The 14877-nt window shown below is 39.1% G+C and overlaps 1 protein-coding gene across 9 annotated transcripts in view; it reads right to left on the bottom strand.

Moving 5' to 3' along the window:
- Positions 1 to 14877, bottom strand: part of SLC39A12 (solute carrier family 39 member 12) — a 73544-nt gene that overhangs the window by 17825 nt on the left and 40842 nt on the right. For 8 of the 9 annotated variants that reach the window (XM_082452850.1, XM_082452843.1, XM_082452842.1 and 5 more), the window contains 3 exons: positions 14603 to 14669; positions 10059 to 10217; positions 7822 to 8009 (listed from right to left, as the gene is read on the bottom strand). In XM_082452850.1, coding sequence (XP_082308976.1) covers positions 7822 to 8009; positions 10059 to 10217; positions 14603 to 14669 — 414 coding nt within the window. Of the gene's footprint in view, positions 1 to 5084; positions 5149 to 7821; positions 8010 to 10058; positions 10218 to 14602; positions 14670 to 14877 lie in introns of all 9 variants that reach the window. The other variant, XM_082452847.1, reaches the window with a different exon arrangement.

Genomic DNA, 14877 nt, shown 5'->3' with positions numbered 1-14877 from the left:
TAAGTGATTCCTCTTCAATCTTACTGTTTCCTCTCCATTATTATGTCAGTGAAAAGAAGTTTTAAAAGAGCATCAAAACAAAAAAACCAAACACGAACAAACAAAAAACCCAAGTGCAGAGCAGAAGAGGAAGCAACCCAGAGATTTATGTAGTGAGAAAGACTGGTGGAGGGAGAGGGCTGGAAATAAGGTATATTCTCAATTAATTCACTGTGATGTACACGGAGGGGGCATGGGAATTTCTTTTGCTTTGGCATGAATTGGTAGGCACTTCCTTCTTCTGTACCCAATTCTCTGAGTTACAGCTCCTCCACTATCAGCTTGGATGCTATTAACATACTAGATCCTAGGCAGCTGTGCGCTTATCCCCATTCTAGAGACATCTCCAGTCACATCCATCATGATAGCCCCTTGAGATTTCTATGGGCTTGTTGCTATGGAAACAGTTTTGCAGGATTTAAAACCTCAGGAAAAGTGCCTAAAGGTTTGAATCTTGTTTCAGATCCAAAATAAACCTTTCCTTGGCATAACCTACATAATGCTCTTCAAAATGAATTAACTTATTCTTTAAATAATAAATCATATTGTTAAAAATAAAGTCTCTCTTATCCAAACTGCTGAAAAAAACAGTACTTCCAGGACTGGTCTTTTCCTTCTATTTGAGAGATTTTTGTAAACTTTAGAGATGGTGGCTATGAGAAATCTTCCTGATTTTTTTAGTTCTGGGAATTTTCTTAGAAGGAATTTTCAGTTCTCAGACAGAATGAGAAGCTCCTACATAGCTGCCTCTGTTCCCGAGCACATCTAAACCAAGGTTAGTAGCACAGAGACATATTAGTTTTCTATGGCTGCTGTTAACAAATCACTACTAACCTGGTGGTTTAAAACAACACAAATTTATCTTACAGTTCTGTAGGTCAGAAATTTGACTTGGGTCTCACCAGGCTAAAATCAATGTGTTTGGAACCGAGCAGAACCCTGTGGGCCCCCTCCCCCCAAGTAAAAAGGCCCCTCCATGTCCTCTGCCTCTTGTTTGTAGAAAAGCTGACATCTCCCAGGCCTTCCTGGGTCACAGAAGAGCAGGTTCAAGCAGTTAATGATTAGGATAATAGGGTCACAGACAGTGTCTGATGCCCATTCCTGAGTTGTTTTGCAGATACTGTAATTGCCACAAGAGGGAAGAGCTAACTGCATGATGCCCAGACTGCAGTCATGACATAAGCTGCTCCATCTTGAGCAGAACTGAATCTATGGCTCGCACAATTCCAAGCACTGGCCTTAAGAGAACGGGATTAACACTGTTGCTCATAATAATCTGTATCTTTGTAGGCATCAAAATAATTGTAGCTTTTTCTGCTCCTATATGTAAACGGGCCACTGAAGCTGTCAGCCAAGAGATACTTCAAACCCATGTCAATAACTTCAAACCCATGTCAATATCTTCCACACTAAGACCTCGAGGCCCTTTCACAGCATGAAGCAGCTACAGAGGACTGGCCTTCATCCCTAATCCCATAGAAATGGAATGATATCTGAGGGGGGGCGGGATTTGTAAACAGCTCTTTGCAGGAAACGGCCCACAGCAGGAAACCCCCTTTCTTGTCAACTCAGCAAAGCTACACTGTAACTAACTTTTCAATCAGGCACCCCCATGCTCTACTCATCTCCAGCCCTAGCACACCTATCAGATCTTGTGCTCACACAATACCTTGCCTGACTTGTTGGTTCTTTCTGTAGATCAAAGAAGTAGAAATGAAGAATAAGTAATTAACAGGTGACCAGATCTCTTCCCTTGCTTCCCCTTCAGTAAACTCGTGAACAAACAGTGTGGACAAACTGTGTGAACAAGACAGCATCTAAAGAAAGATCACAAGAAGTCAACAAGCCTGCATGCAGCGGGGAATGGTGACGACTCTGACCCCCATCTCAATGATTAACTGAGATTACCTCCGTTTTTCCCTTTAAAAACTTTCATGGCCAAGCAGATGGTTTTTGGGGCACACTGAGTCAATCATCTCCCCAGATCACCAGCATTCTGATTAAAAGCAATTTTCCTTTCTACCAACAACTGCCTCTCGGGTATTGATTTTCCGGCGGTGAGCAGCCAGACTTGAATTTGGTAACATATTTTTCCATTTTGGATTCTTTAGGGGAGAATCTGTTTCTTTGCCTTTTCCAGCTTCCAGAGGCTGCCTGCAATCCTTGGCTCCTCGTCCGCTTCCTCCAATTTCAAATTCAGCAACGTCAAATCTCTCTGACCTTTCTGTCATCACATATCTTTGTCTGACCACAGCTGGGGAAGGTTTTCCACTTTTAAGAACTGGTGATTAGTTTGGGACCACCCAGATAATCCAGGGTAATCTTCCCATTTCTGGGTTCTAAACCTTAATCACACCTACATAGTCTCTTTTCATATGTGAGATAACATATTAACAAGCTTCCAAGACTAGGACATGTATATCTTTCAGGGGCTATTATATCTATAAAGAACAAATCTCATGAAATCTTTGTAGCAAACATGGGAGTATGAAAAAGATCACAAACCAATAGATTTGTTATAAATAAGATTTAGGGAAATAAGATAAACAAGATACATGGATATTAACATATTAATCACACTGCTGATTGTATCAGACATTTCTCCTGTTACGTCACTTCAAATACTCTTTCAAAGCCCTACCACCTACTTTCCATATTCTGTGCAAATAGTAAGCAGGAAAGCAGGTGTGACTATATTAACATCAGGCAAAGGAGACTTAGGACAAGGACTTTTACCAGAGATAAAGAGGAATCGTTCATGGTGATAAAAGTATCAATTCAATTAATAAGACGTAGCAGCCCTATATATGCATGCATCTAATATCAGAGTGTCAAATGCATGAAGCAAAATTGATAGAACTAAGAAAGAAATAGGGAAACCCACAAAGTTAGGTCTGTATTCTAACTCCCTCAATCATTCCCTCAATAATTAACAGAACTAGTGGAGAAAAAAATCATTATGGAACTTGAAAATATGAATAACACTATCAACCAGCCTGACTTAATTGACATTCACAGAACCCCTCACCCAACAGCAGTCGCACTCATGTACTTTTCAAGTGCACATGGGGCCATTCACCAGCATAGACCATATTCTGGGCCATAAAAAAAGTCTCAGAATATTTCAAAGGGCTAAAATAATACAAAGTATGTTCTCTGACTATGCAAGAGTTAAAATAAATAACTAAAAGATATTTTTTAAAGCTATAAATATTGAGAAATTAGGCCACATACTTCCATATAGTACATGGGTCAAATAAGAAAAAATCATGAGGTGTTGTGAATGTTTAAAAACATTTCAAAATGATCATTACTGGAAACAGAACATATTAAAATACATGAGATTCAGCAAAGCAGTGCTTAGAGGGAAATTTACAGCTTTAAATGCTTATACTAGGAAAGGAGAAAACATTTAAAATCAAAGATACATCGTTCCATCTCATGAAGCCAGAAAATGATCAGAAAATTAAATGCAAAGTGAGTAGAAGGAAGAAATAATAGAAATAAGAGCAGAAACAATAAGCAAAATCATGAAGCAATGGTATATAATCATTGCCAGTTTTTCTGCTTTTAGAATTTGTGCTTCCTGTTCCTGCAAACTTTAGCACCATCAGATCACACAGATCCTTGTTCTTGAGGAGAATACACCAGGGAATGTTTCCACTGAACTTGAAGTTATGTCTACCACCTGGTCACTTGAGCATCTCATGCCAATAGATCAACCAATAGAGAAAAAAGTTATTATGCTGATGGGAACAATTGTCAGTGGTTACCATGAGGAGTAGGGTGATTGCTACACAATGGAGTAAGCAAGGACTGTATCTGGAAACCTGAGAATTCCTTGGAGCCTTTCTTGGTGCTTCCGTGCCTGGTGACAATGGTGAACAGGCAACCACAGGAACTATGGCCTGACAAGGACAAAGCGGATCCCTCAGGGAAGATCTGGGTGTCCCTACCAGGAATGAAATCGAGGTCAGCCAAAGTGCTGCCTGAAGGTGGGGAGAATCAAGATTGTCTGCTGGAAGGACATAGATCGTGAATATCAAATAAGACCAGTAGGGTTTAGAGATTGTCTCCACTAACTACGTTGTATTAAGTCTTTGTGGAGTTTTTTGCTGTCTACCGCTCTGCAGGGGCTTTGGCATAGATGGAATTCCAAAGTGCAGACCAGGAGCATATTTGAGTGGTGGAAGGGGCCAACTGTTAATGGCCAGCACGTGTGTGCTATTTCATATTCTTTCAGCCCATCTCTCACCCCAGCTACTGCTGCAGAGACCATCTCCAAGAGGGCGTTAACTAGTCCTGCATGAAGCCTTGTTTCAGGTCTCTACTACATTCCTCTTTCTCTTGCCCTGGGCTCCTCAGTGTGATGGCATGGGACTGCCAGGGAACTCCCTTGGCACTCAGGCATGTATCACCTGAAATGTGGGAGGTGATGCTTATGGGACCAACGAACAATGGGAACAGAAGCCCCCTCAGTAGGTCCCGTGTGGTGGACGCCCCATGGTGGTATTGAACTTAATAAAAACCCATTGTTTTATTGACTTTTTTTGCCTTCTCTGTTTCACTCCACCTGCCCTTCAGTCCTGTTCCCTGGGATCACCTCCCAAGCTGACTGACTTCACACATGCCTTTGTCTGAGACTCTGCTTTGGGGAAACCCAGTCCAGCACATGGGTCTTTATTATAGAGAATGAATTTCCTCTGGCCACCCAGAGCTGCAGTCATTCTTAACTTACTTTAGAAACTATTCAGTGGAACTGAGACGTGGTGTGCTTGGATAAGGCAATGCCACTTTGGAGAATTTCAGGCTGGCAGACTTCCCTAGTGAAGACTTTCTGCTTTGCTGGCATCATTATTAATGGCCCCATTTTTGCCCCCAGTTCTTTTCCTTTTAGGAGTTTGAAATAACACACCCAATTTCTTTGAAACAAATAAGCAAAGCAAAAATCTAGCTAATCTTTTCACATTAACCCTGCTCAGAAGATGCCTGGTAGATTTCCAGAATTTGGTAAATAGCCAGTGAATGAAAGTATTCCCCCTTACCCTTTAGTTGCTGTCATTTATTTTCTTTGCTGTTGTACAGAGTCTTGAAACCTTGTTTTCTTCCCTTGAAATGACAAGAAAAGTATTTTCTTTGGCATGGCCCCAGAGTACAACAGTTAAACTTGCCACTATGTGAAAGAGCTGTATTTGTTTAGAAGTTACTCAAAAGGCCGTGAGAGCAGGTGACCTGGATTATAGCAAGTCGCCCCAGGAAACTCAGAGTATTTTCTTTCCTGTCTTTTTGCCAGGATGCCGATTTTTCTTTGGCCAATAGTAATTTGCAATAAGGTCAGGGTTTCTTCTAGTTAGAATTTCATAGGATGTCAGCCACATTGTTTTCTTACAAGCAATTCTTTATCCTTACAAGACCGGGAGAAGAAACAGTGAGGGGAAAATGATGTCCTTAGCTTAGGGCTCAAATGGTTCTTGATCATCTTTTCAGGTCAATTTTAGGAGACAAAGAGAAAGGACTAACTACGTACATACACATCCGTCATACTTCAAGAGAGACTACACTGTGTTAAAACACAAAAGCAACTTCAAAAGAATATAGCAACTGCCCCCAACGAACTCCTAAAGAAAAAAGGAATAGAAATGCAAAGCTGTTGTGACCACCTAGAGGGGTGGGATAGGGAGGGAGGGTGGGAGGGAGGGAGATGCAAGAGAGAAGAGATATGGGGACATATGTATATGTATAACGGATTCACTTTGTTATAAAGCAGAAACTAACCCACCATTGTAAAGCAATTATACTCCAATAAAGATGTTTAAAAAAAAAAAAAGAAACACAAAGCTGAAAATCAGGAGGCTCCAGAGTGAACTTAAGGACGGATCTACAGACATTTTAAATAAAAGGTAGCTCACGACATTCAGTGATGAGTGGCCGTGTGCTTTCTAAGTCACACAAGGCGAGAAATCCAGATTTCTCAAACTGGAAGGATGGTGGGGTTCTCTAACACTGATTGCGGGTTGGGGACCGGGGTTCAGAGAAGATGGGTAGAATCAGCTGCACCTTTGACTATATTCACTATCAAGATTAGGGAATTCCCCGAGTATCACAGACAATATGTAAGAACATTTCCAAATATGAAAGTACATTTTGGTGTTTACCTCATATACTTGAATCTCATGAGAATTAAGAAAGACCACCAAAAAGTCAGAAGCATTTACAGTGGGTTTTTTTTTTTTTTTTTTTGGCTGTGCCCCGACAGGCATGGGGGATCTTAGTTCCCTGACCAGGAATTGAACCCGTGCCTCCCCACCCAAGCCCCAGCAGTAGAAGCGTGGACTCCTCACCACTGGACTGCCAGGGAAGTCCCTACAGCGCAGTTTAAGATGGTGGTTTTACTTGAAGAGTCCCCTTCTTGAATTCTGCTTATAGAATGCACTGTTCTGGTTGTATAAGCCCAGGTTCCTGCCTTCCAGATTGTTTCCCTTATGAAACAGTCTCTTTACTTACTTCCAGGACAATCGCTGGTTTCTGCCAAATCACTAGTCAACCCCAATGGTCCTGTTCCACATATGACCTTCAAGATTGTGTATTTTACATTTCTGCTCCAGGATGCATGTAATCACATGTTTTATTTCTGATCAGATTGGCTTTCTATTGATTTTAAGTCTTAAATATTTCTTTTGTTGGGACTTCCCTGGCGGTCCAGTGGTTAAGACTTCGCCTTCCAACGCAGGGGGCGTGGGTTCGTTCCCTGGTTGGGGAGCTAAGATCCCACATGCCTCGTGGCCAAAAAACCAAACCATAAAACAGAAGCAATACTGTAACAAATTCAATAAAGACTTCTTTTTAAAAATGGGTGATTTTAAAAATATATATTTCTTTTGTTAATTTATGCCATTTTAATTTGCCTTATTCCCTCCCATGAGACAGGAAAATCATTATGACTTTTATTTTAAGACATGTAAGTTGTAGGGGATTCCCTGGTGGTCCAGTGGTTAGGACTTGGCACTTTCACAGCCGGAGCCCAGGTTCAATCCCTGGTCGGGAACTAAAATCTCCAAGCCCCATGGCGCAGCCAAAAAAAAAAAAAAAAGACATGTAAGTTGTAAACAATCTAATAGAAGGTGACCTTAAAAAACTGGTTTATCTTGCAAAGAACAGAACTTAAGAGGCAAAAAAAAAAGTGAAATTTCCCAGGTTCAATTCAGATTCTAGGGGATGAAACATGATGATTGAATTAACCATTAATGCCAGCAAGGACCTCTTCAGGAAAAATATACTGCAATTTTAGAGACTCAATACTATAATAATCTTTCTCATTTCACCAGCATGATAGCGCTTTGGCAACTTAAAGATGGGTTGGTTCATTAAGCCAAAGAGCTCTTTAATTTAATGACAAATTCAGTTGAAATATTTTCTAACGTATAAACAAAACGACCGGCTGTTTAACAGAACTTTTCATTTTTCAGCTGGAAGTATAGGCATCTTTTATAGATGCAAAGCTGGAGCAGAATGAAATGACAATCACTTTTCGACAATTATAAAGGTTTCAATCATTCCACTTAATTTCAGTTAACAGAATGTCAATATTCTCTGAATCTCAAATTACGTTTCTTCTGCCTACCGCTTACTTTCTTGGATTGCACAGAATACTTCCCTACTCTTTTATACTTTTGTCTATATTCTTCTTCTCTTCTCCCCATCGATCCTTCCGTTCTGCCGCTTTTTCTCTGTTTTGCATTTTTAGTGTTTGGAAAAACAAAATAGAAAAACCACAAAGCTTACCATTTCCACCAAGGACAAATATAAGAACATCCCAGCAGTAATTGTTAAGATCCAGTTCTGAATACATGGATCCGTGGATACCGAGAGGCCAATATACAGTCCTATGAAGGCAGTTAAAGCACTTATAAAATTCATCAGGATGGCAATCTTAATAGGAAGTCCAGAGCTTAAGAGCACAGCAAAGTCTCCTGAAATTTAAGGGAAAAGAAAATAGAATTATCATTTAACTGATGATGGCTTTATTCAACTCGTGTGCTATTCGTTTGTTTCAAATTTCAGCAACTGGGGCCAATTTTATAAGTAAAATTGAATGATCAGTTAGTAAAACACTTTCCTATATTTCTCTAGGATTTAGAGCCTAACTCATTATACTTTAGGAAGTTACATTTCAAGAGTTCTGTTCCTTTTACTGCTCTGGAAGATAGTATATACAGAGAGAACTGTGACATACTCTTTACTTCCTAATGTCCTGTGACATATTCAACTTAGACAAATGCAAAATAAAGTACTTGCTGCCCTGGGATTTCTAAAGCTTTTTACCTGGAAACTTGCCAGGCAAAATCCCAAGGTAGTAAACATTATATGTGCTTTTCTTTTTTTACTTAGGCAGGAACTGCTATGGAGAAAGAGAAAATGACTTAAGGAGATTTTTAAGTCATGGCAAAAGTTGGTTAGGAAAACAGATTTTTCCTGTAGAAAATGTTTTACTGCCTTAATGATGATAGAAAAATGACCTTATTCCCTCTACACTTTTCCTCCAAAAGAAGAATGATCTTGTAATCTGAGGGGCTCTATTTCTTAGTTTTGGGATTGAGAAGAGGCTGAAGTTCAATAAAGAGACATAATGGAAAAGAATATAAAAAAGAATGTCTATATGTGTATAACTGAGTCAGTTTGCTATGCAGCAGAAATTGACACAACATTGTAAATCAACTATACTTCAATAAAAAATTTTAAAAAAGAGACAGCCTGGGGACTCAGTTTCCTAGTTCTCTTGCGTAATTAATACTATGAACAGGTCTTCAGACATTTTTGCTGGCCTGTCGCAGACTGTCACCCACCTCTGTTGGGTTTTATTATAGTAGCTAAAATAGGACCATACAATATGGCCCCCAGACCAGGTATGTCTTAACGGATTCAGGAAGGACCTTGGATAAACTCCTCAGAGAGGAATGGGTCAGTGATGATGAGTGACAGGACTTTGGGCAACAGACACAGAACCCAAGAGGTCAGGGGTGGCCCAAGTGGGCAATGTAAATGTGAAAGTGAGATAAGAAAGAGTGACTGCCAAGAGTCCGCTCTCTAGGGCACGCGTGTGCCTGGGACCAGCCTCTCCTCTTTCTGGACCTGTTTCAGAAATGTCTATTCCGTCTCCTCTTGGTTCCTGGGAGGCAGGATTTGAATTACATGGGTGATTAAGATTATCCAGAAAAAGTGTCTTATATGAATCTGATACCATACGCCTGTCATTTCAATGTTACACTTGGCTTTAGACATTTTGTATAAATCAGGTTGATGAAACCATGGTTTGGCTTTAATTTAAATGTTATTTTATCTCATTGGCCTGTTTGCTGACATAATGGATCAAAAGTTCTCCTATTAATGTTTTGCCCACATTTAATATGCAGATTTTTAAGTTTTTGCTGAAGTTCTTTTTAAAAAAATTTAAAGTATTTTTTATTATGCCAGTATTTTTATTTTTATTTATTTTTAAATTTAATTTTTATTTTGTATTGGGGTATAGTTGATTTACAATGCTGTGTTAGTCTCAGTTGTACAGCAAAGTGGTTCACTTATACATATACACACATCCATTGTTTTTTAGATTCTTTTCCCATATAGGTTATTACAGAGTATTGAGCAGAATTCCCTGTGCTATACAGTAGGTCCTTGTAGATTATCTATTTTATATATAGTAGTGTGTATATCTTAATCCCAACCTCCTAATTTATCCCTTCCCTCCACCTTTAATGACTGCCTCCCATATAGAATTCTCCAGAATCCAAAAAGAGTCACTTCTGGATCCAGGAAATATAATAAAGGGGTCTAATTGAATTCTATCTTGAGGTACAGGAATTTTTTTCTAGTTCTTTGCTTTTGATGGTTTAAATAAATTATGAACAGAAAGTATTCACCTTTCAATCATGTGTTGGAAAAAGAAGCCTAGTAAACCATGGCTAGAAATATATTATGATTTTCTCAGCAAGCAGGAAGAGTGATTCTACCGTCAGACTTACCCATTTCGTGGGGAATTTCATGACACAAGATAGCAATTGTTGTGGTCACTCCTGACTCGGATGAAGATGAGAAGGCCGCTCCTATGACTAGACCATCTGCAAAATTATGCAGGCTGTCCCCAACCAGGATCATTATTGCTAACAAGCTAATGGTTTTGCCTAAAGAACCAAAAACAAGGTGTAAGAAGCATGAACAGAGCACTACATAGTTCATGGAATCCTTCAGTTACAACCAACTTTCCCCTCCAGCCTCGACATCCTTAAATTGCACCAGATTAAGTAACTCCACTTTGTCTCAGCTTTCAAAATAGGTCAGGACCGGAGATGCGAATACGGCAACCGATATGGCACACTTGGATTTATGGTCACCATTTTTCTAATGGGTCTGACTAATTATGAGATAAGTTAGGGCATTCGCTCTTCTGTGCTCCTGTTCAGCTGTGCCAAAAGAAGATAAAAATAACACTGTTAATAACTTTCCAAAATACATTCGATGACCTTTCCACATAATGTCTTTTGTGAAGCATTTTTAAATAATTTAAGACCCTCGGGGCAGAATGCCATTAAAATGGAGTCTATTTTCTGAAACTGTCCCCTGAGTCAGACTGCCCCTCGTGTCGGTCTCCTGGAGTCACCTGTCAACCTCCTGTCACTTTGTGATCGTTCCACTTTCTGGTTGGTGCTAACCACCCTCCCGCACTGCCTCCTTCACTCCCCAAATGTGACCACGGCAGAACCTCTTCCATCCTTTCCGATCTCAAAGTTAGCTTTGGAACATTTACTGAATGTTCTGTCTTTCTGACTAGACCAACTAGATGTTGAATGAAATAAAGAGAAGCTGTCTTCATGTGATTCTATTACATTATATACATTATCTGAGTAGTAGACAGCCAATGAAATAAACTGGACCATAATGGGTTTAATTAATGAAATAATTAGATCACAGATGGGTTCAAGTTTTTGACGGACAGAATTTCTGTTTTCAAAAATCTAAAACTGTGTATTAGTATTATGGGTTGGAACCGTTAACAAATACAAAAAGTATTCCAGGGGTAACACATATTCTGACAGTGAACTACCTAGGTATACCATTTGATAAGAACAGCCAGTAAAATCAATTGCTGTAGTCTAATTACTCAGTTGATGTATGCTGTGTGACAGGTGTTAGGAGTTGCTATTGTTACTATTAGAACTGCCCACAGTATTGTAATAACTGGACACTCAAAAATAGGAAGAGGTTACCTTCTGGCTTCTGTTACCTGGTCTAAGACTGTGGAGGGACTGTATTGTAATATGGTTTACTGGGGAGATATGATTTGACTTATTTCATAGCCCACACTGTGAAATAAGGAACTTCAGTAAACAACAGATCTAGCCCTGACTATCAGCCAGGAGATAAATGTATTGCCTGTGTTGGAAAGACATCCCATGCATTTTACTTCTCAAAATCATGCTTTATTTAGAACCATCACGGTGAGACTCAGTTCTATCGTTCTGGTGGTTTCCTAATTCATTTCATTCTTTAACAAAAATGAGAAGGTTTTAGGCAACAGTCATAAAAATACAGAATAAATATCAAAGTATTGAATTCAGAGAGTTCTTATTGGCATTGCCTGGAAGCTCTCTGAGCCTAAAAATGCAAACAGGTCACTCAGCTGTTCCTGCCGATTTTCAGAAGTAAAGCTCTTCTTTGTGGAAATAAAATCAAATAATTTAAAGTAATCCATGTGACAACATTGCAGCATACAAATAAACTGTGATTTCCAATCCATGCCTGTGTGTATGCCTACGTACAGTTTTGATATTAACAGCATATATTTGGATGGAAAACATTTACCCAATTTATACTTTGCCAAGAAACACTGCAGCCTATTTTTGTTGCCTATTATTTTGTTATCTCTGATGATGGGCTTCTAAATGTCAGATCATGACCATGTAACAAGCCACAAGCCACAAGGCAAATATACATATTTGCATATAAACAACAAGGAGCACATTGTGCACGTTGTTTAAGACAATTGAAACATTACTCAGTGGAAGGTAAGACAAGCGTTCACTGGCAAATCAATGTACTCATTACAGAACTATCAATAATATTTTACCTTTCCTTCGGTACATGGAAGTCATTTTGAGCTCCACATTTTTGACTTATCAGAGGTTTTCCATGGTAATACCCAGGCTGGATCTTGTATCATGTTGCTTTTTGTTTATTTAAATCAGACAATCAAATATTTGAAGCTAATTCAATATGTCCCTGGCAAAAAGGGCAGTTGCGTAATCAAATTTGGATTTGTTCACTAATCATTCTGTATGCCAAGATTGATATCTGAAGTAGAAAGATATGAGGTCTACAAAATATTTGAATAAGACCATCATTATTACTTCCACTTCCATTATGACGACCACTCTCTGCTCCTAATTTGACTAGGTGTAGCCTTCTTTCCACTTCCTTTCTTCTAAAAACAAATACAAAGAAATGTCTCTGATATACCTTCTAGGTGCCAGGCATTCTAAAACTTCTCCTGGAACTAAAGATTTAGAAGGAAAAATATCAGTACGAATGTCCTGAAAAAAGAATTGGACAGACTACGTAATTACATATTTTGAATCATATAAATAAATTACAGGCGTGAAAACATCAAACACATTCAGAACAGTGATTGTTACTACCTTGTTTGTTCTTATTAGCATTTATATCCTCAACCACATTGCAAACTAGGGATAAAGACTATTCCTAATTTTATTCCCCAGTGCAATCACAGCACCTAAAACATGCTCAAACATTTTTTTAAAATTCATTTATTTTATTTATTTATTATTTTTGGCTGCGTTGGGTCTTCGTTGCTGTGTGTGAGCTTTCTCTAGTTGTGGCGAGCGGGCTACTCTTTGTTGTGGTGCACGGGCTTCTCATTGAGGTGGCTTCTCTTGTTGCAGAGCACCGGCTCTAGGTGCGTGGGCTTCAGTAGTTGTGGCTCGCGGGTTCTAGAGCGCAGGCTCAGTAATTGTGGCTCACGGGCCTAGTTGCTCCGTGGCATGTGGGATCTTCCCGGACCAGGGCTCGAACCCGTGCCCCCTGCATTGGCAGGCGGGTTCTTAACCACTGCGCCACCCAAGAAGCCCAAACATTTCTTGAATGAATGAAAGAATGTGAAAAAATACAGGGATGCATGCCTGAATGAATGATCACAAGGAAATTGTTGCTGCATTAGCATTTCTTAGTTCCTCAATGCTAGAGTTTAGTAGCTATGTAGTCCTGGGCAGTGACTTACCCTCTCTAATGACTGGTCTCTTCATTTGTGTAATTTGGATATTGATTATTCTTACTTCAGTAAAGTGTAAGAGGATTAAATGAGATAATCCATGTCATGTGTTTAGCATTGTGCCTGGCATATAATAAGTATTCAATAAATACCTCTTTTTCTCCTAAGGTAACTAACCTATTCTGATAGAATGGGCATAACTAATCATGACTGCTTTACATTAAACTATTGAGAAGTGTGTTTACGAAAGAGTAATACCAGTGAGAAAAATGGGGCAAGGATTCAGGAGCAACTGATGAAAACCAACACAGGCCTTTAAAAAAAAAAAAAGTTCTAATAATTATTCAGAAGCATGAGCAAAAGGGAATAAAGTCCTAACCAAAATTGGTTAATCAAATTCAGAAATAGGGGGGCTTTCCTGGTGGCGCAGTGGTTGAGAATCTGCCTGCCAATGCAGGGCATACGGGTTCGAGCCCTGGTCTGGGAAGATCCCACATGCTGCAGAGCAACTAGGCCCGTGAGCCACAGCTACTGAACCTGCACGTCTGGAGCCTGTGCTCCGCAACAAGAGGGGCTGTGACAGTGAGAGGCACGCGCACCGCGATGGAGAGTGTCCCCCGCTCACCACAGCTAGAGAAAGCCCTCGCGCAGAAACGAAGACCCAACACAGCCAAAAATAAAAATAAATAAATTAATTAATTAATTAATTTAAAAAAATCACACACACAAAAAAATTCAGAAATAGGGAAAATCATAGAAAGAAGAAGACTGGATGCAAATTATACAAACAAATGAGTTATAGCATAAGATGTGAATAATGAGATAGCACTGATTTGAACTCCACCATGTTAACGACAATATCATAAAGGAGATAGACATTTGTGATGAATTATCAGTAGACTGTGATAGAAGACAAAAAAACAGTACTGTCTCCAGACTTCATGGGAAGTAAAAGGCTCAAATCATCATGTAAGCAGGATTTTAAACGAGCCTTGATAACCACGTAAGTATTTACACTAATCGAAGTTTCCAGAGGATAAGTTTTAAGCCATTGGGGAAAACATTTTTAAAGAATGAAGTAACACTGATATTAATGTGTAGTAGGTTTCAAAGACTGATAGGAATGAGCTCTTATTAAAAATTTCATTGCAAAAGTTTTAATAATGAAATACATACCCAATATGAAATTTACATGGTTTTCACATATTTATTTCAAAACAGATATAACCTCTTTCTATGACACTTTCTATATTTAATGTTTGGATTTTTAAAATTGGTACTCACATTTTCTGTTGGGGGTGTTCAGACTGCCTATAGGATTTTCAGCTGCCTGTGCATCTTCTGGGCCTTTCTATTTTAAATTAAAAAATAAAATATGAATGATAAGCAATAGTCATCATTTTATCGAAAAATGAAACATGAAGAGCTATGTTGATTATCAAAAGACATTTTGATCCTCCGGAGTATATTAGAACTTTTCAATTTCATAGACAAACACAGAAGGTAGAGCCAAGAGTCTGCAAGCATGTTTTTCCCACTATCTACATGTAGGTGGAAAT

Source organism: Balaenoptera physalus (assembly GCF_965194825.1).
Source record: "Balaenoptera physalus genome assembly, chromosome: 2".
NCBI lineage: Eukaryota > Metazoa > Chordata > Mammalia > Artiodactyla > Balaenopteridae > Balaenoptera > Balaenoptera physalus.
Note: the sequence above shows the minus strand (reverse complement) of the source record. Positions and strands in the feature narration are given on the sequence as shown.